The sequence below is a fragment of the Sebastes umbrosus genome, chromosome 4 (genome assembly GCF_015220745.1).
Source record: "Sebastes umbrosus isolate fSebUmb1 chromosome 4, fSebUmb1.pri, whole genome shotgun sequence".
NCBI classification, from domain to species: domain Eukaryota; kingdom Metazoa; phylum Chordata; class Actinopteri; order Perciformes; family Sebastidae; genus Sebastes; species Sebastes umbrosus.
The window spans coordinates 10,976,365-10,999,565 of NC_051272.1; the positions used below are offsets into that span (position 1 = coordinate 10,976,365).

Below are 23,201 nucleotides of genomic sequence, written 5' to 3' on the forward strand. Positions count from 1 at the left end.
CTAAAACACTGTCTGATCAAAAATTGATGCAGCAGAATAATAGACTGTATAAAATATGGACGTAGTAAAGCTTGAGCATCGCCATCTTTGCAGTGACGACTCCGGCTAATACAAAAATGGGCAATAATGGGCCTTATACTACTTTTTAAAAAATGTGCAGTAGAACTCCTGAACACCTGCAAACAAATGTTGATGTATTATAATAATAATAATACTAACAACTGATTTAGTTGAGTCCCAAGAGACATCCTCCCTTGGCTGATGATTGGCTGGACAGGATCTGCTGTCACTCAGTCTTGAAAGTCTCATCACATGTGACTTTAACATCCTCTAAACCTGACAGAGAACCAACAAACGTGTCGACACAGGAGGATATAATCATCAATCGCGCTGTGGAGGAAACGATGATGAACTTCACAGCGAAAGCACCGACAGGTGGAAGAGGCCGTTATGTAAATTTATATGTACAATGTTGATGAGGTGGAGCATTTTGATTGGTTCATCAATAAATCCTATCTACTGTTGTGTGTTAAGGACGGTTAATAATATGGAGGACGATTGATGCCAAAATAAAGGAAAGTCTTTTTTTTCCATCAATGATAAAATAATACAAGTAACTACACAAAGATTGCTGAGTTTGTAGACATCTGTGAAAAATAAAATAAATAATAATTAAAGCTGCAAGCAGTGATGAACGGGCCCTCGCACCTTCACGTACGTCGGGGGTACACAATGATACAGAATGATGCCTCCCTCTACTGTTTATGACAACCGGATCATGAGTTATGAAAGAGGGCTAAAGTTTAGTGGCGGGACTATGAGTCGGTGTTGGCATGTATCCTCAGCCCTGGACCGTCATCATGGCTGAGAAATTTGGAGCAGATTTGAAAAAGTACGCAGAAGTTGCAAACACTTCTTGTTTTATGGCGAAAGGTGCTTTTTCACTGCCACGCCACGCCACGGCACGCCACGTTGTCGATGTTGCATGAAACCACAAATGTTTGATACATTTTGATTGCAAAAGTCTTTAGATGGTTCTGACCGAATTTGAAGTCGATCGGGTGAATTTTCTTGGAGACATTTGTTAAATTACACGGCCTGTAAAACGTTAAAAATGGGTGAAAATGGCATATTCAACTCAAAATGGCTGACTTCCTGTTGGGTTTTGGGTATACCTCCAAGAGGCTTTTTTGTACGTCTTTACATGTTATATCTGCCTACCCAATTTCATACATGTACGTGAAACCCAAATGAGGGGCTTCATTTTTCTTAATCTTTCTAGGGGCAACACCCGAGCAAAATTGTGTCAAATTTTTTCATTGTGCAAAGTTTGACAATTTTCTGAGCACCATAAGGCTATCAAAAATGTGATTCATTTCATTAGTATTATTATTATTATTATTATTATTATTAATAATAATAATAATAATAATAATAATAATAATGCCTTCACTTTCAATAGGGCCTTTTTCGGCGATGTTGGCGGTGCTCAGGTCCTAATAATTATCTACTACTTAAAACTGTAGACGATCTACCTGATATTCAAAGGTAAGTGGGATGCCTCTGCGAGTTCGTAAAGTGTAGAAATATATATATAGCGGTAAACTCCTCCATGTTTCTTCCCTTGGTGAGTGTTTTGTGTGTGTGCAGGGACCGAGCAGTAATTTACTTTTGCCACCAGGTGATGCCAGTTAATCTGATTAGAAACCAGCGTGATGGACTGAACCTCTTGACTGCAAACTGATGCGATTAGATGGGATTAGATTAGGCAGGCTGCTGTTTCACATCAACCTCAGGATGCCTTTACTTTATTACAATATAAATGTGATATTAAAGATATCCGTTTCTTTATCAGCGTTGGTTTGACAGTCAGTCATTTGTTGCTGCAGGAGCCGGAGGATGAGGAGCTGCTTCCTACCTGATGAAGTCTCCCTCCAGGCCAATGACTCGCTTGATGATCTTCTGCTGGGGATTCTTGGGGGACCTGCAGGAACAATAAACATATATAAGGCAATAAGCATAAAAGCCAAACAGGAAAACACGGCCAAATAAAACTCATACAAGCGTGATGTAGTCAGGATGTGGGGCAGCTCTGTTCAGGGAGACGGTGTCTGCACATTCAGATCTAGTTTAAAATGAAAGACTGGTGGATTAGATACTCGACTATAGTCTATAGGACATTTTACCAACTCCAAAGCGTCAGAATCAAACCCAAACTACATGTTGGACAAGCAGAAATGAAGGCTGCATTTCTCAGCTCTTGAAAAAAATAAGTTATTGTTATGCTGTTACTATATTTTGCATTAGAAATGACATTTTTGGGAAAAGCACAGGAAGTAGGGGTGCTGAGGATGTGAGCTACGCCTTCACCGAGACGCGTCACTACAAACACATCGCCAGCAAATCCACTGTTTTCCTGTGGTATGGTGCACCTGGCGTGCGCAAAAAAAGTTAAAATTAGGGCTGTCAAAGTTAACGCGATAATAACGCATTAACACAAATTTGTTTTAACGCAACTTGCAATTATTAGGTTGTAGCGGCTCAGTTTTAAAGCTACAGTGAAGCTTGTCGCAAAGGAGGCTAAATAACGCTCCAAACGACCAATCAGAGCTGATCTAGAGTCCAGCTGCCGTCTCTGAGCAGCTGTCAATCACTCGCCAACTCCGATCAAACGGTCAAACTAGGCAGCGCTGATCAAATATGAATCAATATTCTGTTACTGTAATGCCTATTTCTCTCCTCAAATGTTTTCAGAATCATCTTGTAGTGCACTGTTTAGCTGTAAAATGAGAAAGTTTGTGACCCGGCAGCCATGTTGAGATCAGTTGAGGAAATATCAAGCACCGCCCACCAGCCGGAGCACAGCCAATAGGAACGCTCTCTCTCTGAAATGACCTGTGATTGGCCAAAGTCTCCCGTCACTGGCTAGATTTTCTAAAGCCTGAAAACAGAGCCATGAGGAGATGCAGAAGTGTAGTTTTCTCTCAGAAGACTTGAATTACAATTTGCTGAAAGGTTATTATGGAATCGTCATCCGGCGATCATCCATTGGGGCCATGGAGCAGGCGATTAGTGTCCGCTCGGTCACATGACTCGGTCACGGGGTCACGACCGTCACGCTGTCGTCAGGGCTTGCTAACTCTGCCTCATTCACGATGATTTAAATAAGGGCTATTCAAGTGTTCGTACTGGGAAGTTGAGTTACAGACGTCTCTTTCCCAATGTAAGTCTATGGGAAAAAGTATTTTTGGGCCCAATGGCATAACGTGACGGACACAGAAGCTGTAGTACCGCCGTTTGGCCACTACAAAAAATTGGCATCAACGACCAGCGCTCTTCCTGGGAGACTTTGCTCTTCCTCTTCCTATACTTTTCATCCTCTTCCTTCGTCTCTTCCTCCTACTCCTCTCCCTCGCCTCCCCGTTGCCGTGGGGATACAGGGGATCATGACTGACTGACTGACAGCTTGCTAAGCCAATTGGATTCACCTACAGCTGTAGAACTGAGCACTCATTGGCCGGTCTCTGGGGAACTGGAATCTATCAATGTGTGTACTGGTGTGTATTCATACTGTGTGTGTGTGTGTGTGTGTGTGTGTGTGTGTGTGTGTGTGTGTGTGTGTGTGTGTGAGAGTGTGTGTGTGTGTGTGTCTGTGTGTAATAGAGTGATGGATGATCTCCTCTCCAACAGCAGAGGAGAGGAAGGATGGAGGAACGACAAACACAACCTATCATTCACTCTCTGTCTCTCTCCCCCCCTCTCCTTTTAATTCCCTCTCTCTCTCCCTCCTCTCTCTCTCTCTACCGGTGTCTCTCTCTCTCTCTCTCTACATCTCTCTGTCGCTGTGGAGAGGAACAGAGAGGTTGCTTCTTGGAGATACTCGAGGAAAACGGGAAAATAGCTGCTGCTGCTGCTGCTGCTGCTGGATGTTAACATGCAGAGCTGCATGCCGTAAACTAAACACACGCTCTGCTGCTGCAACCATGCCAGGAATACCTGCTGAATATCTGCTGCTGCATGGGACGTGATGGAGAGCGCTTCTGCTGGTGAGTGTTTCATGGCTGTATGACTTGTGTGTGTGTGTTGGGAGGACTGCGGTAGTCCTTGAGCGCTGTGGCGGCTCAGCCTGCGGTTCTGACAGCTGAGGGGAATAAGAAAACAGGGCTGGGGGGGATTTTTGTCGCAGGTTTTAAATGCATGCAAGGACGCTGCAGCTGTAAGCTCAAGTCCTTTTTTTGTGTGTGTTCAGCTGAGAGGAGATTCTTGTCGGTGTCGGTGTCACTCCACAGGTTCGTCCCCTGAAGTCAGAGAAAGGCAGCAACAACACCGGATGAAGCAGGGGGGGGTATGTTCTTCATCAGGCAAAGTCAAAGCGAAGAGAGGCAGGAAAGATTCAGGGACATATGCGACAAAGGTCCTGAGCCTCGGGGGAGTCACATTACATGTCCCTCAGGAAATGGAGCCACCAGGATGCTTCCGGAGCCCTAACGAGGTTCGTTAGAGCCGGTGAGGTCGGACGGCGTCTGCTGCTGTGTGACGAAGCAACATGAGTCAGGAGGGAGCTGATATTATGTGGACGGGTGCAGTCAGAGTTTAGATGTGCAGGTCACAGGATTGGCTGCAGGGAGGAAAGACACCACTGCCTGACTAATTTACCAGAACCTCCATCTCCCTCCTCCCTCCTCCCTCCTCCCTCATGTTGTATTTAAGCCTCGCTCATAATTAACAGCTAAAGGCGTACACACATATTGAAATTTCCACCCCGGCTAAACGGGGTCAAACAAAAAGCGTCCGAAGCCTCCAAAAAACGCTCTCACGTCAACATGCAGCATGCAGCGTCCCACTTTGAAGACGCAGCCCGCTCCACAAGTCAACGCTCATCCTTCATCTTCATCACATGATTTCTCAGAGGGCTTCGCTCTGATCAGGCTGCACAAGCAAAACCATCATTTTTATTTAATTGACAATAGCGGGAGGATTACTTCCCCAACGTGACTTGTAGTGCTAATTAAATAACGACAGCAGGCCATTTTCTCTGGTGACGTTGAAGCACACAGCACTAATCTGACACACTGTTTGCACCTGTTCGTCACAAGAAGATGTTTTGTATAGTTTGATAAAAGTGAAGTATAAAACTCTGTGGATGTAACAATGTCGTTGTTACTACTTCTTGTATCCAATTATGTCTCTTTTTAAGTCTTTCTTATCACTTCAACATCTCATTACACAGAGATGTTTAGCAGAGACGCATCAAGAACCATAAGCAGAAATACTTAAGTGTCTAACAAAGTATATTTACTCTAGTACTGTACTTGATTACAATTTTGTGATTACTTTACTTGAGTATTTCTATTTTATGCTACATAATACTTCTACTCCACTAAATTCAGGCTGTCCTCATACACCGATCGTAGCTACGGAAAGTAAAACACTATAATTCGTATGTATCCCACAAAATCAATTTGTGTTTAATCCATGTAATTGTGAACCAGGAAGTATAAAGAGCGACAAGCGCTGCGTAGAGACAAAAACTATAGAAGATAAGAAACAAAACTCTGATGCTTTTTTGACAACAGCCACTAGATGACGCTGTGGTAGCGCTGCCGCCATTATGGACTGAAAGAGTCTGTGTCCATGGATGTATAAAGAGACGTCTGTAAACCAGAGGATCTTTTTTTTTTTTAGGTAAATCAACTTCTCAGTAGGAACACTTAAATATCCCTCATTTAAATCATTATGTCCTAAAAGTTGAATCCAGAGTTATTTCCTCGATATAATGAACGTGCATCAGACCCACGGGACTGCACCGCCCTGCACGCTCATATGACATATCCGGTTCTGCCAGCATCCTGCTAGCTGTATGCGGCTGTAATAATGTATATATTGGCTGTAATTCATCACTTTTATTATCTTCTAATACACCCAGGGGCTGTATGCTGTAAGCCTGTACCGTGGTGGATGTATTAACGTCTCTGCTCCCAAACAACCGGCTATCGGCCAGTAGCTAGTAGTGCTAGTAGCATGACATCAACAGAATTTAATGGAGTTGTAAGCTATTTATTAACACGCAAGGCAAAAGCACAACCTCTTCTACATCCATGGTCTGTGGTCTATTGGACTCCATTTCGGATCCTTGACATGAAAAAGTTTGAGATTGCTCTCAAAATCTGTGTGCGGGATTTTTCTAACTTCCATCTATGTCCATCGCTCACTTTATGCTCCTCTGGGAAGCAAGATATCTTACAAACCGTTGTATAAGGATACGTTGCAACATGTTATTTGTAACTACCAGACAGAGATAAGAAGCAGTTAAAAGTCCTACAACATTAAAGTACCGCTCACATGTTAATGCATCAATAATATGATAATATAACACTGATTTTACTTCTGAAACCTACAGCAGTAGTACTAATACTACTACTACTTTGATTTGAATGCAGGACTTTTACTTGTGATGGAGTATTGCTGCTACTTTTACTTTACTTATCTGAGTATTTCTTCCACCTCTCACAACCAGCCACAAAATAATTTTGAAATCTAAAAATTATATCAAAGTTTGCATTAATTTAAATATCTCAATCATGCGATTAATCAGCGCTGAATATTTTAACTGACTGACAGCCCTATTCTAAATAAATGTTTATTTAGTAGTTTTTCTGCATGATGGTATAAAAGCTGATTTCCAGAGTTTTCTCTTCTCTGCCAGGAATAAAGTCCGGTGGGAAAATCGTTATACTGATGCTCTTTTTCATGTCTTTTTCTTGGCCTAAAACTGTCAAATTTAAGTCTAACAAATACCGGTATCCACCTTTTAAAAAGCAACTCTTTTGAACTTTAAATTATAAAATGTAAACTGCAGTTCAGGTCTCCTTATTAACGTACAGAAGACGTGACCTTTGTGTGCTGAAGCTTTGGCTTTTAGACCAAACTTCTACTTATTCCATTGTCCTGATCATGCGACAGGTCTAAACTTGTGGCCTTTTTTTAACTTTACTCTAAAAAGAAACATGTGCTGGATGTTTGTTCAAACATTTGTACAAGATTCATGATTTTTTTTGAAACAGCTCCATTTCTTCGACGGAAGCTTGAGGGAGAATTTCTGGGAAAACAAATCTAGTCTGTAATAAACGGTGATAGAAACTCATTTATCACATAAATTATGATGTATATGCTTTGGTTCCATCTCATAAACTATCTTTCCTAAACTGTTTCTGCAGTCTGCACCACCACCTCCAGAAAAATAAAGACGTCTGCATCATATTGCGACATCAACGTTAGATAACGCTCAACAACAGCTTGCAGGATTAATCCACTCGTATCAGTTTTAAGAGCTCTTTTAAAATATTCTGGTGTATTTTATTTTTTCAATTCAAAGCCAGTCTTTTGCATTTGTTGGACATTTCAAAGGCCAGTGGCAGAGACATGCTGAAGAAGAGGAGCATGTTCACCTTAACCCTCAGAGACCCGCGGGATCATGGGCAAATCATGTCATACTAGCTTGTCGTGAAGGAGGATAGATAACGCTCCAAACTATAAAATGACCTGTGGTGACCTCTAGGATAATCACAGCCTCATGAAACTTTACAGCCACAAACTAGAGACCTAGAGCATTCAGAGGGTGTGAAGTGCTTGCCATCCAATCGCCGAATAATGCAATTCTTCTTTGGTGTCAAGTTTTTGACACCAAATCACAGCATGGCTTTTTCTCTGGTGTTCCTTAAGGTCTTGGTGTCTTAATGTGGTATTTTGGAGGGATTATTGATAATTTTTTATGTGGTAAAAGTGGTTAGATAACCCCTCTATTAGATCTTTTTTAGGACACGGCAGGGGAACAAATCAGAGATCAGCGTTTTTGGATTTATTGGTTTGGTTTCCCCCAAAAGGGGGCGTGGTCATGTGAGACTCTGGATGACGTATTGAAGGTCTGCAGTATAGAGAACCTTTAAACCCCTCCAGACATTTTTACTTCCTGTTTTTTGGCTAACGTTCTTTCTCAAACAGAGAATGGGGCGTGGTTGATAGTCAGACGTAATTCCTCACCATGGCAACCAGATTGCATAGTTTTTCAACCCAGTTTAGATGAAACCAGTTTAGATGAATTTACTGTTTATCAGACCACAAATGAGACCAGAATTATCTCAACACACTGACTGTCTCTCACTTGCTCTCTTCTTCACCGTCTCCTCCTGGCAAGGTGGCCGTCTGGCTGCTGCAGCACCGAGGAGCCGCATGTCGGCCACAGCGCAACGGAGGACGGGTAGACATGTTGCCGAGGCCCGTTGTTTGAAATGCAGTTTCGGGACGTTTTGGAGGTGCACTGTCCACCAGCACCGGCCGCTCTCGCCTCATCACCAGCACCGACACCGCACCGGGCTGCACTATGATCCGTTCTTTTCTCTAACGGGACTTTTCTCTTATCTTCTGTTGGGCTGAAAGTTGTGCTCCCCGTCATTCGAACCAGTCAGAGGCCGACAAACCTCCGGTATCGGCTGCTTTCTGTTAATTTATCTCCAGCAGCAGGAGATGGTAAAGAAGAGAGCGAGTGAGAGAGACAGTCAGTATGTTGTGTTAATTCTGACGGTGGGATTTCATGTAATTCACTGCGTTGATATCACCCGTTCACCACACACGCATGCCATTGTAGAAATAAATACACTAACTAAAATTAAAATGAAAACCCTCAGTTAGCCATGCAAGTTAGACTAGTTAACTATAGCTAACAAGCTCACTTACTAGACGAATTGACATAACAGATTTATCGGTTTGCTGCTCCGACTCAAAGCAGCTTGGAGGATGACCTTTGACCTCCATATTCTACTATAGTCATACATCATATTCCCATTTTACCTAAACAGTTTTTTTTTTTTTTTTTTACTTTTGAGCACAAAATTAAGTTATTTATCAGAAAAAATTTGGCAAACAGTGTAGCTAATAAACTTAGTCAGGAAATGGAACAAATAAATTTGAAATATCAAAGAAATGCCAAAATAGACTGGAGGGGAACTTTAAGTATCCTGTGGTTCTGACGACCAGCAGCCAGAATAGAGCGACACATCAACCCGGTCTGAAAATGAAACGCAGCAGCGTCAGCTTTGAATCCAGCGACCTGTCAGAGTCGATATAAAAACCCATCTGCTGCTGCCTCCTCCACACTGAACACACAGGTGACTGCAGCGCTACACATGTACCGCCACAAAGCAACAAACACAGGTCACGCTGTTAAACTGTGTGTGTGTTTACAGTGTGTGTGTTTACAGTGTGTGTGTGTGTGTGTGTGTGAGGGTAATTAACAGTAGACGGGCTGCTGATTAAAGACAGAAGTGTGACTCGTGGGAGTGGAGGCTAAGTGTGAATCCTGATGCTGGCGATGCTAACAAGCAGCGTGTGGTGGTGGGAGGAGGAGGAGGAGGAGGAGGAGGAGGGGGGACAGGGCTCACATGGGACGGGTTTAATGGTAAATCGATGGCGGATGGAGGGAGGAGAGGAGGAGGGATTTAGTGCAGAAATGTTGATGTTATCTTGATGTTTTGGTGATACCGTCCTTTCAGTTTCACGCCAATAACACCCAGTGAAATCAATTAGAGAGGAGAGGGAGGGAACTCACTGTTCTGTCTCGGCTTTCTGCCGCAAACCTGAGCTGATGATGATCATTATCTAATCAATGGATTGATTGTAAATGATAATATGTGGTTGTATTGATCCAAAAACATCTAACCCACATCGTCACATCCATTTAAACTTTTGAGCCATTTTATTTTGCTCAGTTTTCACTCCCTTTATTTTCAGCCTTCTGACAGTCACTACATGTGATATGATCAGTGGTGGAAGTACATTACTTAAGTACAAATTTTGAGGTACTTTACTTGAGTATTTCCATTTTCTGCTATTTTATACTTCTACTCCACTCAGAGGGAAATATTGTATTTTTTACTGCACTACTTTTATCTGATAACTTTAGTTACTTAGAAGATTCAAATGAATTATACAAAATATAATCAGCAAATACATTTTTATATTACTATATATAAAGATACGTGGACTAGTTTGTTTACTCTTGTTTTTTTAATTGTATGTATGAATTCGACATGCACTCTACTTACTACTTTCTTGGAAAGATCACGATTGTAAAATATATTTTATCTCAATGGGTTTTATCTGGTTAAATAAAGTATAATATATATATATGAAATAATTTAAAAAATGTATTAATCACAAGCTAGCCAGCAGTATATAAAGTCATTAAAATGAGCTACACATTTACCAGCTGCTACATTAAAGTGATGGACACATTAATTCATCCATAATTATAATACAATATATATTACTCTGCATAATGAATACTTTTATTTTTGATGCTTTAAGGGTACTTTGATGCTATTGCATTTCATATTTTTAATGCACTTGCATTGATAGTATTTATACTGTAGTATTACTAATTTTACTGAAGCTCTGAATACTTCTTCCATCACTGCACACTGTATATTCTAATTATCAGGATAAGTTAAGGTACTCAGAAACGCCACCAACTAGTGTGTGAGTGATACTATACATGTTCTAGGACCGTTTTTTTTTTCTTTCTGAAAAACAAAAAAGCTTAATGTAAATTATTTGAGTGTTTTGGCCTGTGTGTTCACAGGTTTTCAACACATCATATATTGTGTATCTGTACATGAATAGACAGAGGAGAGCATCGGTGTGTCAGAGACACAGGAACCATGTTGATGTGATTTAGTTCTGGGATATTGTATTAATTGTGTCAACACATCATCATAGAACGATTCGTATGATCTCTTACGAAAAACATATTCTTCCTTTTTTCGTTCGTTTTCCTACGAATGTCCAGCAACGCGTGTCAATTTCCACTCATGCATACTGTCTTTTCAAAATAAACTTCTGTCTTCACAGGAAACAATTTAGGTAGTTTAAGCAAGAAAATTAATTAGTCAGGTTTAAGACAAGATCGCGGTTTGGCGTAAAATAATGCTGGAAGTGGCGTAACATAAGTACGAGAGTTACGTGACCGACCACGACCCACCTCGATCTCCTCCCTACGTGGCGTTTGTCACTCTTTATACTTCCTGGTTCACGATTACGTGGATTACATAAGAATTGTTTTCGTGGGATATACACAAATACATTACTTTACGTAGGTAGAGCTATGTTTCGGTGTATGATATCAACCTGAAATAGTAAAGGAGGTTTTTTAAATGAGCAGCACATCATTTCTCCTCTTCATCAATATAACATGTACTCCAGAGCAGTTTGCTGTTAATCTCACCTGCATTTATACAAACTATTTAATTCAAAAGAGAGAACTGACTCATGCTTCAGATATCAGGGGACAAAAATACATCTCCACTGGTCCATGTTCATAATGAGTTCATGCACAAGTACTTAGTTATGTGTATGCAGAGATGAAAAGCATCTGCCTGCTGATGACGTCATCCAGCTCTTAATGCAGCCTCATACTGAGAGAGGTTCACTGTGGCTCTCAGCAGGAGCAGGTGGAGGAAATAATCCTCCTCTGCTGACGACTTTGTTCCCTCTTTATGTTGTTTTTTTAATCAGTACTTCGTCTTTCTGTAAAGCAGTGCTGGGATCAATATGTTCTCTCAGATTGGCAACAGCAAATGTTGGCAGCCCCAGAAGACCCTGACAGAAAAGTGCTTGAATTTTTATGGAGTTAATTTCCTTAGAAATTATTTAATGTATGGAGAGATTACAGATGAGTTTCAAAATAGCAACATTGAGCTGGGTCCTCTGTCACAGCTCAGCATTTTAGGATAGCAAAACTTAAAAAAAGCATTAAATTAAGAAAATTTAAAAAATAATAATAATAATATATATAATATATATATATATATATATATTATATAATTTATTTTTTAAATTTATTTTATATACGTTATATTTTCATTTATTTTTTATACATTAATTTATGTCTTAGATTCTCATTTTTTTATACATAGTGTTTTTTTTATGGCTGTCAGTTGATTAAAATAGTTAATCATGATTAATCGCAAATTAATCAGACTTTTTTTTTATCTGTTCAAAATGTACCATTAAGGGTAATTTGTCAAGTATTTAATACTCTTATCAACATGGGAGTGGACAAATATGCTGCTTTATGCAAATGTATGTATATATGTATTATTATTGGAAATCAATTAACAACACAAAACAATGACAAATATTGTCCAGAAACCCTCACAGGTACTGCATTTAGCATAAAACATATATGCTCTATGGCTGTCAAAGTTTAAAAGTGTAAATGTCAGATGCTTTGCTTTCACACTACTTGTTCATGACAGATATGAATCATAATTCACACGACCACACAAGGTGTTTGTCAGGTAAACGCAGGTGGTTTCAGGCTCTTGTGAGGACAGTCTCACACTGCCAGTACAAACTAATGTGGACAAAGTGAGAATCCACAGTCTCAGTTGGTGCAGACGCTCTTCGCTGTGATTCAGGCTGATAAAATGGATGGATTTTTACATCAAAATCTCATCCAGAGCAGCTCTGATAGCGCTTTAGAAATAAATTGGATTGAAGTTGAGATCTGCTGAATGAGATGTCCTTGAGAGGTAAAAGCACTTCAGCTCATTTCATGTTTTTTTTTTATTCTTCCATCCAGTTTTCTTTTGCCCACAGGGAGGTCAGAGGTCAGAGATGGTGGGTGTTCGGTATGTTGCTGTTTTTTTTGTAGGTTGAGGGGTTCGAGGACAACAGCCTGCTGTCTGGGGTCAAACTGAGACTTCCAGCTGACTCTAATAGAAAAATACAGCAGCAGCTAATAAACATTAAAGAGTATCTGATGGTCATTACACCGTCCGTCTGCAGGGAGGAAAGTTATTACCACGAAATCTATACAGAAGGAAAGGTCGGATACATCAGAGCCACAAACACAAGAGTAAACTACAGATAAACTTTAAAGGCTGCAGCACAGACAGTTATTTATCTGATTCATTAGCTAATGTTTTGGATGATTTCATGGCAAATTTCAATCAATAAATGTGTTATATCTTGTTTATTTTACGACTGTACCGAATGTCTTCAATTCAAAGCTTTATTGAGGTTTTCAAATGAAGCTTTGAAAGTTTGCCGTCGTATTTTATGACCCTAAAACAAAAAAATCCTTGATTTGAATAAAGTGATTCATCGGATTAAATGAGTTCGTTGTTTTGTTAATAAATCGACTTTCTTTAATGAATATAACTCGTCAGTGCTGCCTCCCTTTGTGTGCAGCGAGCAGGAGAGCAAACTGTTTTTTGAACGCATTGAAAATGTAGTTTTTGAAAGGCTAAACGCCAACAAATATGGACTGAAGCAGAATATTTCGTTAGATAAAAACCAAGGCTGTCAATCGATTAAAATATTTAATCCCGATAATTTGCATGATTGTCCATAGTTCATCATGATTAATCGCAAATTAGTCACACATTTTTAAAAATGGCCGCGTCCAAAAAGTATGGAAGCAAAAGACAAAACTTCTGTGTTTTTTTTTACAACAGCCACTGCCGCCATTTCGGACTGAAAACACTATATTATAATATTTTATTCTTCAACACAGGCCATTTTGGTAGAATATGACAATAGAAAAGAAATAATTTAGTTTTACTTTTTCACGGCACTTTTTACTGGCGTCCGTAGTCGTTTTCAGTCCAAAATGACGGAAGCGTAGCTCTGCTGCTGGGCGCTGATGTTACAATGGAACGAACAATAGACGTTCACTTCTTAGCAATATACATTCTTTGCCGCTGCTCTGACCATCCTGCTACGTTGATTTGAATGAGAATGTCCGTTCTACTCCTATTCCTATGGAACTGCTGCTCTAAAGTACAACCAATACTTGTTACAAGTCCTCAAAACATGTTTGAACTATCCCGTCCTGTCAAATCCCAAAGCCACTCTAACTGATAGCCCATTGGCTCACACTTAAAAACCTGTTTGAACAGGAACGACATCACATTAAGGAAGTAATGACACCGTTTGATGGGACCTTTAACAATCTGTCCAGTTACTGCTTCAAGGTGAAAACTCTCTAAAACGCAAACTTCTCAGGAACTGTTGTTCGCTTGATAAATTATATATTGTGACATTTTCTCATAAACAGTTTGATCGTCTCCAGAGGTCTGACAGGGCTATTCATTTGTGATCCATCAGTTAAAATAAAGGCATGAAAGTTAGCCAAATATGGAAGCTGACGATGGTTGCGTGGAGTGATAGCGGCAGGCTGTGTGTATCAGTGAGTGCTGAATAAAACATGGTGGAATGGGACCACTTTATGAGACGTCTGCCACATTAGGACAGCAGTGCCCTGAGAGCTCGGGCCCTCGGCCTCGCTCTGCTGTATAAGAAATACATAAATATTTTACATTTGGGCTGCTTTAATCCATTCACAGAATGTCAATACTCAGCACTTAAAAAAGTGCTCAGGCTGGCAGTCCTGCCGGGTTAAACAGAGCCGCTCTCTGGTCTGCATGCAGGTCGTATAATGCATTACTAAATACTCTTATCAACAACAGGAGGCTCTTTCTCCCTCTCTGTGTTGGAGCGGCTCTCTAAGTGTGAGCGGGAAAAAGCTAATACCACAGCCAGGTCGAGCTGACTGTTCCCTCAGCAGTTCTTCTTCAGGCAACAAAATAAATGCAGAGACTACGACCTTTGACCTCTGAAGTCATGACATGTCAGGAATAATGCAGCTCTGTGTGATGCTGTGTAGCTCAGGATGTCTTTACTTCATGTTTTCTGTAGAGAGCGAGGCAATCATCCTGCTAGGTTTGTTAAAGATCATCAGACACAGAACGTGGTGATGGAAGCTCAGCAACGTACAACTATCGGACGCTAACTGGACAGTAAGTTAACCATCGACTGCCGTCTCATGACTCTGTCGAGGATTTTAGGAAGGGAGCCACTTCATTTGATCTGGGGAAGCCTGAATGAGTGTCCACATTTTATTTTATTATATGCCACAACAACACAGTCTCACCGCAGTTCGTGAAATTGTCACAAAATGTATTTATTAATCTTATTGATTCATGTTCAAAGACACAAATTTCCCTTTTTTCGTGGCGCTCAGCACGACTTTCATAAACGTATTTTTCGCGCGTTTTCCTACGAATGTCCAGCAATTTGTGACACGTCAATTTCCGCCCCAGTCTTTTCAAAATAAATCGACATAGTTAGGTTTAGGTAAAGATCGACTTGGTTAGGTTTAGGCAACAAAACGACATAGTTAGGTTTAGGAAAAGATCGTAGTTTGAGTTTAAATAACATTGGAAGTGCCGTAACTTAAGTGTGGAAGTTACGAGGCAAATAAATCAACGTTGACTTCTGGTTTCACACAGGACATGAACAGCGGTCTCCTAGGGAAAGTCCTGTGTTTTTTGACCCACTCATCCAACCCGATCGCCCTATGCGCCGTTCGCCACTCTATATATTTCTTGGTTAACAATTACAATTACATACAAATTGATTTTGTGCTGATCATCACTCGTGTCTATGTACACGAACAAATACATTAAATTTCATGACTATTTCACAAACTGCTGTGCGGCTCGAAAATGTCAAATACTTCCTGTGAATGTTCTACAGTATGTCTAGAGCTTTTATTGTGAAAGGTAAGGAGAAGGAGTGGATCTGGTCTGCGCTGCCTTTGTTGAGGTTGAAAGGAGTAATAAAGTTTGCCGTTCTGGTTCGGACTATGGAGCCTCTGTGTTGTTGTTTCATAAATATAGGCGCAACTCAACTCGTTCTGCACAATGTGATTGGTTGATGCCTTTATTCGCGTGCAAAAGGGAATGTGTTACGATATGAAGATTTTACTTGGATTTTACTTAAGGTTCCTTTCCACCGGTGTAAGCTTTTAATTGTAGAGTTAAATTTACGCCAGGTTGCTCACAAATTCCCCAAAATGGAGGACAAGACGTGAGTGTCACCGGTAGTGCAGCATGATAGAAGTTAAAACGAACACCAGTGAAACTATCAATGTCTTTCAACTGCCGCCTTCAGGATATATTGTTCCTCCTGCTGTTCTGAATCTGATCACTGCTGCCAATTATGTTACATTTGTCACTGCTGTCTACAAGGAGAGACTGTTAGATACCAATCTGGATCTCATTTACATAAAACTGGCTTATGAGTAAAAAAAATAACACATTTAAAACCTGGAGAAGACGACAGAGAATCACCACATTTTGCCAACACATAACCATAACTCTAAATTCATAGCATCATGAAAGTCAGCCACCATCTCTATTTTATGCAGCTGTGTGTGTGTGTGTGTGTGTGTGTGTGTGTGTGTGTGTGTGTGCATGAAGGGGAAATGAGGGAAGTCGCTGCAGACTCTTTGTATTAAGTAATAAGAGGGAAGTGAGCATCGCGGAAATAAACAGGAGGAATTAAATTAGCGCACAGCAGCGTCTCCCGAGAGCACGCTTTCCAACCAAAAGAGAAAACATCCACTATTAAACACTCCATTTAACATTCAAACCATGCTCGCTTCATTAGCATATAAGTTGATTTTGTTGTTGCCTAAATACTGTACATAAACGTGTTGTTTCCATCTCCGTGGAGAAGCAATTACATAATAGTATAACGTTAGATACAGTACAGCAGCTTCCTCCTCTCTCTGGGCGATGGAGATGGATGCCTGCGAGGGTTTTAATGAGTTGCATAAGGGTAAAACAAAGAGGACCAAGGAAGGATTGTAAATTGGAGCGAACCATGTGAGGATGAGAACACGCAAATGTGAAGGAAGAAAAAAACAAACTGTCCAGTATGTCCTAATTATATATTGACTGAATGAAGAGTTCTCTTCTGTGACGGCAGATTAGTTCGTTCTAACGTTCTTGTCACGGAGCAGCTTGGATGGAACTGTTCGTGGTTCACACAGATGGCTGCACAGAGAGAAATATATATATATATATGTATATATATATATATATGGAGAGAGAGAGAGAGAGAGAGAGAGAGAGAGAGAGAGAGAGAGAGAGAGAGAAAGTGTTTCCATTCAATTGTCCAGCAATTTTTAAGCGAACTTTTGAAATGTTGTAAAACAGAAATGCGCATTAGGCGCGTTTCCATCAATTGGTTTGGAGCGAATAAACTCTGCTACAGTGTGGTTTGGTCAGCAGTTGGTGCTACAGGCTACGCATGGCTGTAATCCGCCAGTAAACCAGCCCGTTCTCGTTCCCAGGTTAAAGGACGCTTAGGACGCTTAAGGCACCCTTTAGCGTCTGTATGAGACGCACAAAGCTTTCCATTAACTACAATATAAATGTAATGTTTATAGATGGTTTACAAACCTGTTATTAACCATTAACAAAGTGCTACAAATATATATCTATGAAATGTTTATAGATGTTTTGCAAATAATTTCTTAAAGGTTTACAAATAATATCGTAATCATTAACAAATACTTAATATAGTATATAAAATGTTGTAATGTGTGCAACAACAAACTGTTAAAATAACAAATTATAGCCATCCTCATAATTAGTAAACAATATTCATTATCATTTTGTTGTTTGTTAACAGTAAAATTAACTAATTAACTAAGTTTAAATAACTATTAATTTACCAGTTATTAGGGCTGTCAAACTTTACGCCATAATAACGTGTTAACGCAAATTTGTTTTATCCCTACTAATTTTTTTAACGCATTAACGCAATTTGCGATTTTTAGGTTGAAGCAGGCTCAGTTTTAGAGCTAAAGGGAAGATACAGAATCATTGCGAAGGAGGTTGAATAACGCTCCAAACTTACGCTAAATTTTGACGAGGAAAAACTGGCATAGCCATTTTCAAAGGAGTCCCTTGACCTCTGACCTCAAGATATGTGAATGAAAATGGGTTCTCTGGGTACCCACGAGTCTCCCCTTTACAGACATGCCCACTTTATGATAATCACATGCAGTTTGGGGCAAGTCATAGTCAAGTCAGCACACTGACACACTGACAGCTGTTGTTGCCTGTTGGGCTGCAGTTTGGCATGTTATGATTTGAGCATATTTTTTATGTGCTGTTTTTATGTTTATGTTATCTGGACAATATTTTTCATTGTTTTGTGTTGTTACTGCATATGTACATTTGCATAAAGCAGCATATTTGTCCACTCCCATGTTGATAAGAGTATTAAATACTTGACAAATCTCCTTTTAAGGTACATTTTGAGCAGATCAAAAAAAATGTGTGATTAATTTGTGATTAATCACGATTTACTATGGACAATCATGCGATTAATCGTGATTAAATATTTTAATCGATTGACCGCCCTAAAAAATATATGTAAAACGTATTAGTAAAAGTATTGGTGGAAAAATGTTGGGTCAAAACTGTCATAAAGTACAATGTGCTTAAGTAAAACTACTATAGTTACTTTGAGAAAGAGAGAGAGAGAGAGGGGGAAATAAAGTGAGAGAGGAACTCTTTCAGTTTTGCAAACCTGTACACACAGACTGCCATAAACAAGCTAATATATGCATGAAGTGTCATAGCTCGTCCTCATCAGCAGCCGGCTGCTCCACACTTTACCGACAGCTTCATCTACTGTCGTACACTCAGCCGTGGCTTCTGCACTCAAGGTCACAAATTAATCAAAACATCAATATGTGCAGTCGACATAGGCAAAACCCGCTGTAGACCTGTCACCTGTACCAACAACATTGATTCAGTGGCCTCATGAATTATGCAAAAAGGCAGCCGAGACGTCGCAGCGAAAAGACCTGCGGCGAGCTCGTTCCACAGATATTCTTGGTGGATCTGCGACTCCTCGAGGTTGTGTGTATCGGCTGTGGCAAACTGTCGGCTTGTTGTTTTGTGTGGGTGATTTGATAAGTGTGCACAGATGCATTGCTCACAACAGAAGAGAGGTTCAGGGGGGTGGTGAAGCTCTGTTAATTGTAATGTGGGGGTAAAAATGAGGACTTGCAATGTTTTGCCTCTTGAATCAACATCATCTCAGAGCTCCATCTTTTCTAGGACACTTTACTGAAACAGCAATGGAACTTCTTTCGACCTTCAGCCATACAAAGAGAATCAAAAGTACCGTTTCTTTGTTTCAGAGCTGTCAAATAATATACATAAGGTCAAGTTAATCATAACTTACAATTCTGATGGTGCGAGGAAAGCAATAAAATCAAATGAGGCTGAAAAGGCTTAATAAGTCTCAATATTCCTAAATGTCAATATGCCTTCATAGCTCATCGGCACGGTGTTATATTGGCCTTTTTTCTCTCCTGTCTCCCCAGATGGAAACTGACACCGGTGACAGCGACGGAGGATAATAATGATGGAAGGCAGAGTGATTCGTCCCCAGCCGGAACCACAGCATTCCTCAACCGCCCCTCTGCTGCACAGCGCCGCTCCCTGAAGGATACATCGACCTTGACATATCACAGCGTGCATGACAACCTGGCACGGACCGAACTGAAAGGTTGCCTCTCTTTGCCAAGAGCTGGAAGACAACAGGGCCAAAGCTTCGGGGACCAGGCGTCAGCGGAAATCCACTCTGTCTTGCTGCAGTAACAAATGAGCTTTTATTTGTGAAGTTAACAGTGCTAACAGCTGACTCCATAAGGGCCAATTACTGGCTGAAGGGAATACGGGGCCAAGATGAAGGAGACAGCAGTTGTGGCTTGTTTGCTGGCTGAGCTGTCTCTGGCTGCCTTTGTTCTGGCCTCTGAGGGGGCCGCTCATTGCCCTGCATTGTGTCGATGTGAGATACGACCCTGGTTCTCACCCAGCTCTATTTACACCGAGGCTGCCACTGTGGACTGTAATGACTTGGGCCTCTCGATGCTACCGGAGAGACTCCCCTCAGAAACACAGGTACTGCTGCTGCAGACAAACAACATCGTTAATGTGGAGAAAACTTTGGATTACCTGGCCAACATCACTGAAATCGACTTGTCTCAAAACAACATTTCCTCGGTGAGCGATGTTTGTCTGGGGTCTCTCCCCCGGCTGCTGACACTCCACATGGAGGAGAACTGGATTCAGGTGCTATCTGACAGCTGCCTCACCTCCTTGCCCAACCTCCAGGAGTTCTACATTAACCACAACCTAATTTCCTCCATTACCCCGGGAGCCTTCAAGGACCTGAGCAGGCTGCTGAGGCTCCATCTCAATTCCAATCGACTGACAAGCGTCAACAGCAAGTGGTTCCAGCATCTGCCCAACCTGGAGATATTGATGCTGGGAGAAAACCCCATCATTGAGCTGTCGGACATGAACTTTAAACCCCTGGCGAACCTCCGAAGCCTCGTGCTTGCCAAGATGAATTTGACTGAAGTGCCGGACAACGCTCTGGTTGGCCTTGAGAATTTGGAGAGCATCTCATTTTTTGACAACTTGCTAACTCGAGTCCCCCGTGCGGCACTGACGAGAGTCCAGAACCTGAAGTTTCTGGATTTGAATAAGAACCCCATTGAGAGGATCCAGAGAGGAGACTTCATGGACATGATGCATCTCAAGGAGCTTGGCATCAACAGCATGCCTGAGCTCATATCCATCGACAGCTTTGCCCTGAACAACCTGCCAGAGCTGACAAAAATCGAGGCCACCAACAACCCCAGGCTGTCCTACATCCACCCCAGGGCCTTCCACAAGCTGCCCAGGTTGGAGACGCTGATGCTGAACAGCAACGCTCTGAGCGCGCTCCACCGCAGCACCGTGGAGTCACTGCCCAACCTGCGAGAGGTCAGTCTGCACAGCAACCCCATCCGCTGCGACTGCGTCATCCGCTGGGTCAACATGAACAAGACCACTGTTCGGTTCATGGAGCCCGACTCCCTGTTCTGTGCGGAGCCTCCAGAGTACCAAGGCCAGCACGTCCGACTTGTGCACTTCAGGGAGATGACAGAGATCTGCCTTCCTCTGATCTCACCTAGGAGCCTCCCGGATCGGGTTGAAGTCAGTAAAGGGAGGTCTGTGTCGCTGCACTGCCGAGCGTTTGGAGAACCAGAGCCTGAGATCTTCTGGGTGACACCATCAGGTGACCGGGTCCTACCTGGGAGTGTGTCTGATAAGTACTACATGCACCCTGAGGGAACCTTTGACCTCTACGACGCCACGGAGCAGGAAGCAGGCTCGTACACCTGCATCGCCCACAATCTAGTCGGGGCAGACCTCAAGTCTGTGATGGTTGCGGTGGACGGATACATTTCCCAGCTTTCAAATCAACCTTTACATGTGTATATCACATCTGTCCAGTCTCATTCTGTAAGGATTTCCTGGGAGAGCACAGGGGGTTTGGTATCACAACTAAATTGGTCCATGTTAGCCGACAGCAGCAGCCGCTTGATGCCATTCACAGCCAGACTTCCTGCTGATGTCAAAGAGTACCACATCAAACAGCTGAAGCCGTCCACTTGCTACCAGGTTTGTGTTGAGGTCACAGCAGCACAGCCTGGATACAGCAGGGACTGTGTCAACGTGACCACAAAGGACGCAGCGGCACCGCGGGGGAAAACTGAGAACTGGGACAGTCTGGTGATGGCTACTTGTGCTGTGTTTTTTATCGTGGTTGCCGTGGCGTGCTCTGTCATCTATACGTCTCTGTACAGCCAGGTGTTTTACCAGAAACTGATAGCAGACCCGGCTGAAACACTGCTGATTCCCAGCACTCATACCTCCTCCTCCTCTTCTTCTTTCCTGGAATTTGGTGTCTCTGGGATCAAGGTGAGGGCCACGGTAATAGACTTACCGGATGACTCCATATAAGAAACGTCCTTGTCTGTAAAAGCACTTTGGGATTAAGCGAAGATGAAGACTGATGGACGCTGGGCAATGTAATTTACGTGCCCTCTTTTCAAGACTTTTGATGGGACAAATTGCACTGGAACTCAGCTGGGTGGCATCAGAGGAAAATGCATACACATTTACATAAATGGCTAAAAGCAGAGACTATTTTGTATTTCAAACTTGTGTCATTATAACAAGCTTAAATCAGGCAGATATCTTGACTATAATCTACATGGCTACTGGTCATTCATGCAGTGCAACCAGAGTAAAGCACAGCACAGGAACTATTCTGTCTTAAATACTTTGTTGAGACGGCTTTGATGTCTGCAAAAAGCATTTTCTTTGCTGTGTTACATTAAATGAAGATAGTTTATAACGGCAGAAGAGAAAAAAATGTTAGTCTAGTGTACAATTAAACCGACTATAATGTAAACAATTTTATGAAGAAATACATTTTTCATTAAACCTGTGTGGTGTCTTATAACTACAATCTTTTTCTCGTTGGACACTTCCTACAACAAAACATGTCTTTTAATGGTCCGTGGCACTCTGCCATCCTCGAAAAGTTTTCACATTCATTCATTTAAATGATCATTATATTATTTTTTATATTTCAATGAATAATATTTAGATTTTTAAATCTACAGTATAATCAGCTCAGTCGCCAGGACAAAATGTAGGCATTGTACGTTTCTGCAAAACACGCATATGTTGAATGTGGGCGATTTAGCATTCGGTCGGAGCAAGTGACGTAGTATATCGAGCGACTGCTAATGAAAGTTACATGGTATAATAACGAGTAGACATTGTTTTATGCAACATCGTTTTACGCAACATTGTTATGCTTGTTAAGTTACATAAGAAAGGCTAAGGGCAGTTGTTGTTTATTTACAGTAGTTACGTTGTTACGTTATGTTTGTTATATTATGCTGTTACATTACGCTGTTACGTTACATTGTATAATAATGAGTATAACAAGCAGGAACGTCTACAAAGGGCGGGAGGGGGGTGTGATGGATGGGTCAAACACAGACTGCTGTTCATGCGAAACCAAAAGTAAAAGTTGTATGTGCTTTTTACGCAACGTCTCTTACGCAACTTTGTTTTACACAACATTGTCTTGCGCACCGTTGTTTTACACAACATTGTTTTACGCAACATTGTTTTACGCAACATTGTTTCACGCAACATTGTTACGCAACGTTATGTAACGTTGCATAAGAAAGGCTAAGGGCGGTTGTAGTTTATTTACAAAAGTTACGTTGTAACATTACTTTGTTACTAACGCTGTCAAAGTTAATGCAAAAAAACAAATCAATCATGGCCATTTTCAAAAGGAGTCCCTTGACGTCTGACCTCAAGATATGTGAATGAAAATGAGTTCTCTGGGTACCCACGAGTCTCCCCTTTACAGACATGCCCACTTTATGATAATCACATGCCGTTTGGGGCAAG

At 41.4% G+C, this 23,201-nt stretch overlaps 2 protein-coding genes across 5 annotated transcripts in view; one reads left to right on the forward strand and one right to left on the reverse strand.

Annotated features, from left to right (window-relative positions):
- immp2l (inner mitochondrial membrane peptidase subunit 2) overlaps positions 1-23,201 on the reverse strand; it is a 144,870-nt gene that overhangs the window by 15,903 nt on the left and 105,766 nt on the right. For all 4 annotated transcript variants that reach the window (XM_037766437.1, XM_037766440.1, XM_037766441.1 and 1 more), the window contains exon 4: positions 1,919-1,984. In XM_037766437.1, the coding sequence (XP_037622365.1) occupies positions 1,919-1,984 (66 nt within the window). The remainder of the gene's footprint in view (positions 1-1,918; positions 1,985-23,201) is intronic.
- On the forward strand, positions 3,588-22,215 carry LOC119486292 (leucine-rich repeat neuronal protein 3-like). The gene is made up of 2 exons (XM_037766319.1): positions 3,588-4,046; positions 19,253-22,215. The coding sequence occupies exon 2, from the start codon at positions 19,617-19,619 to the stop codon at positions 21,723-21,725; it is 2,109 nt and encodes a 702-aa protein (XP_037622247.1). The 5' UTR covers positions 3,588-4,046; positions 19,253-19,616; the 3' UTR covers positions 21,726-22,215.

What these genes read in the sequence shown, in the direction of transcription:
- LOC119486292 (XM_037766319.1), top strand. Translation starts at nt 19,617, where the DNA reads ATGAAGGAGACAGCAGTTGTGGCTTGTTTGCTGGCTGAGCTGTCTCTG.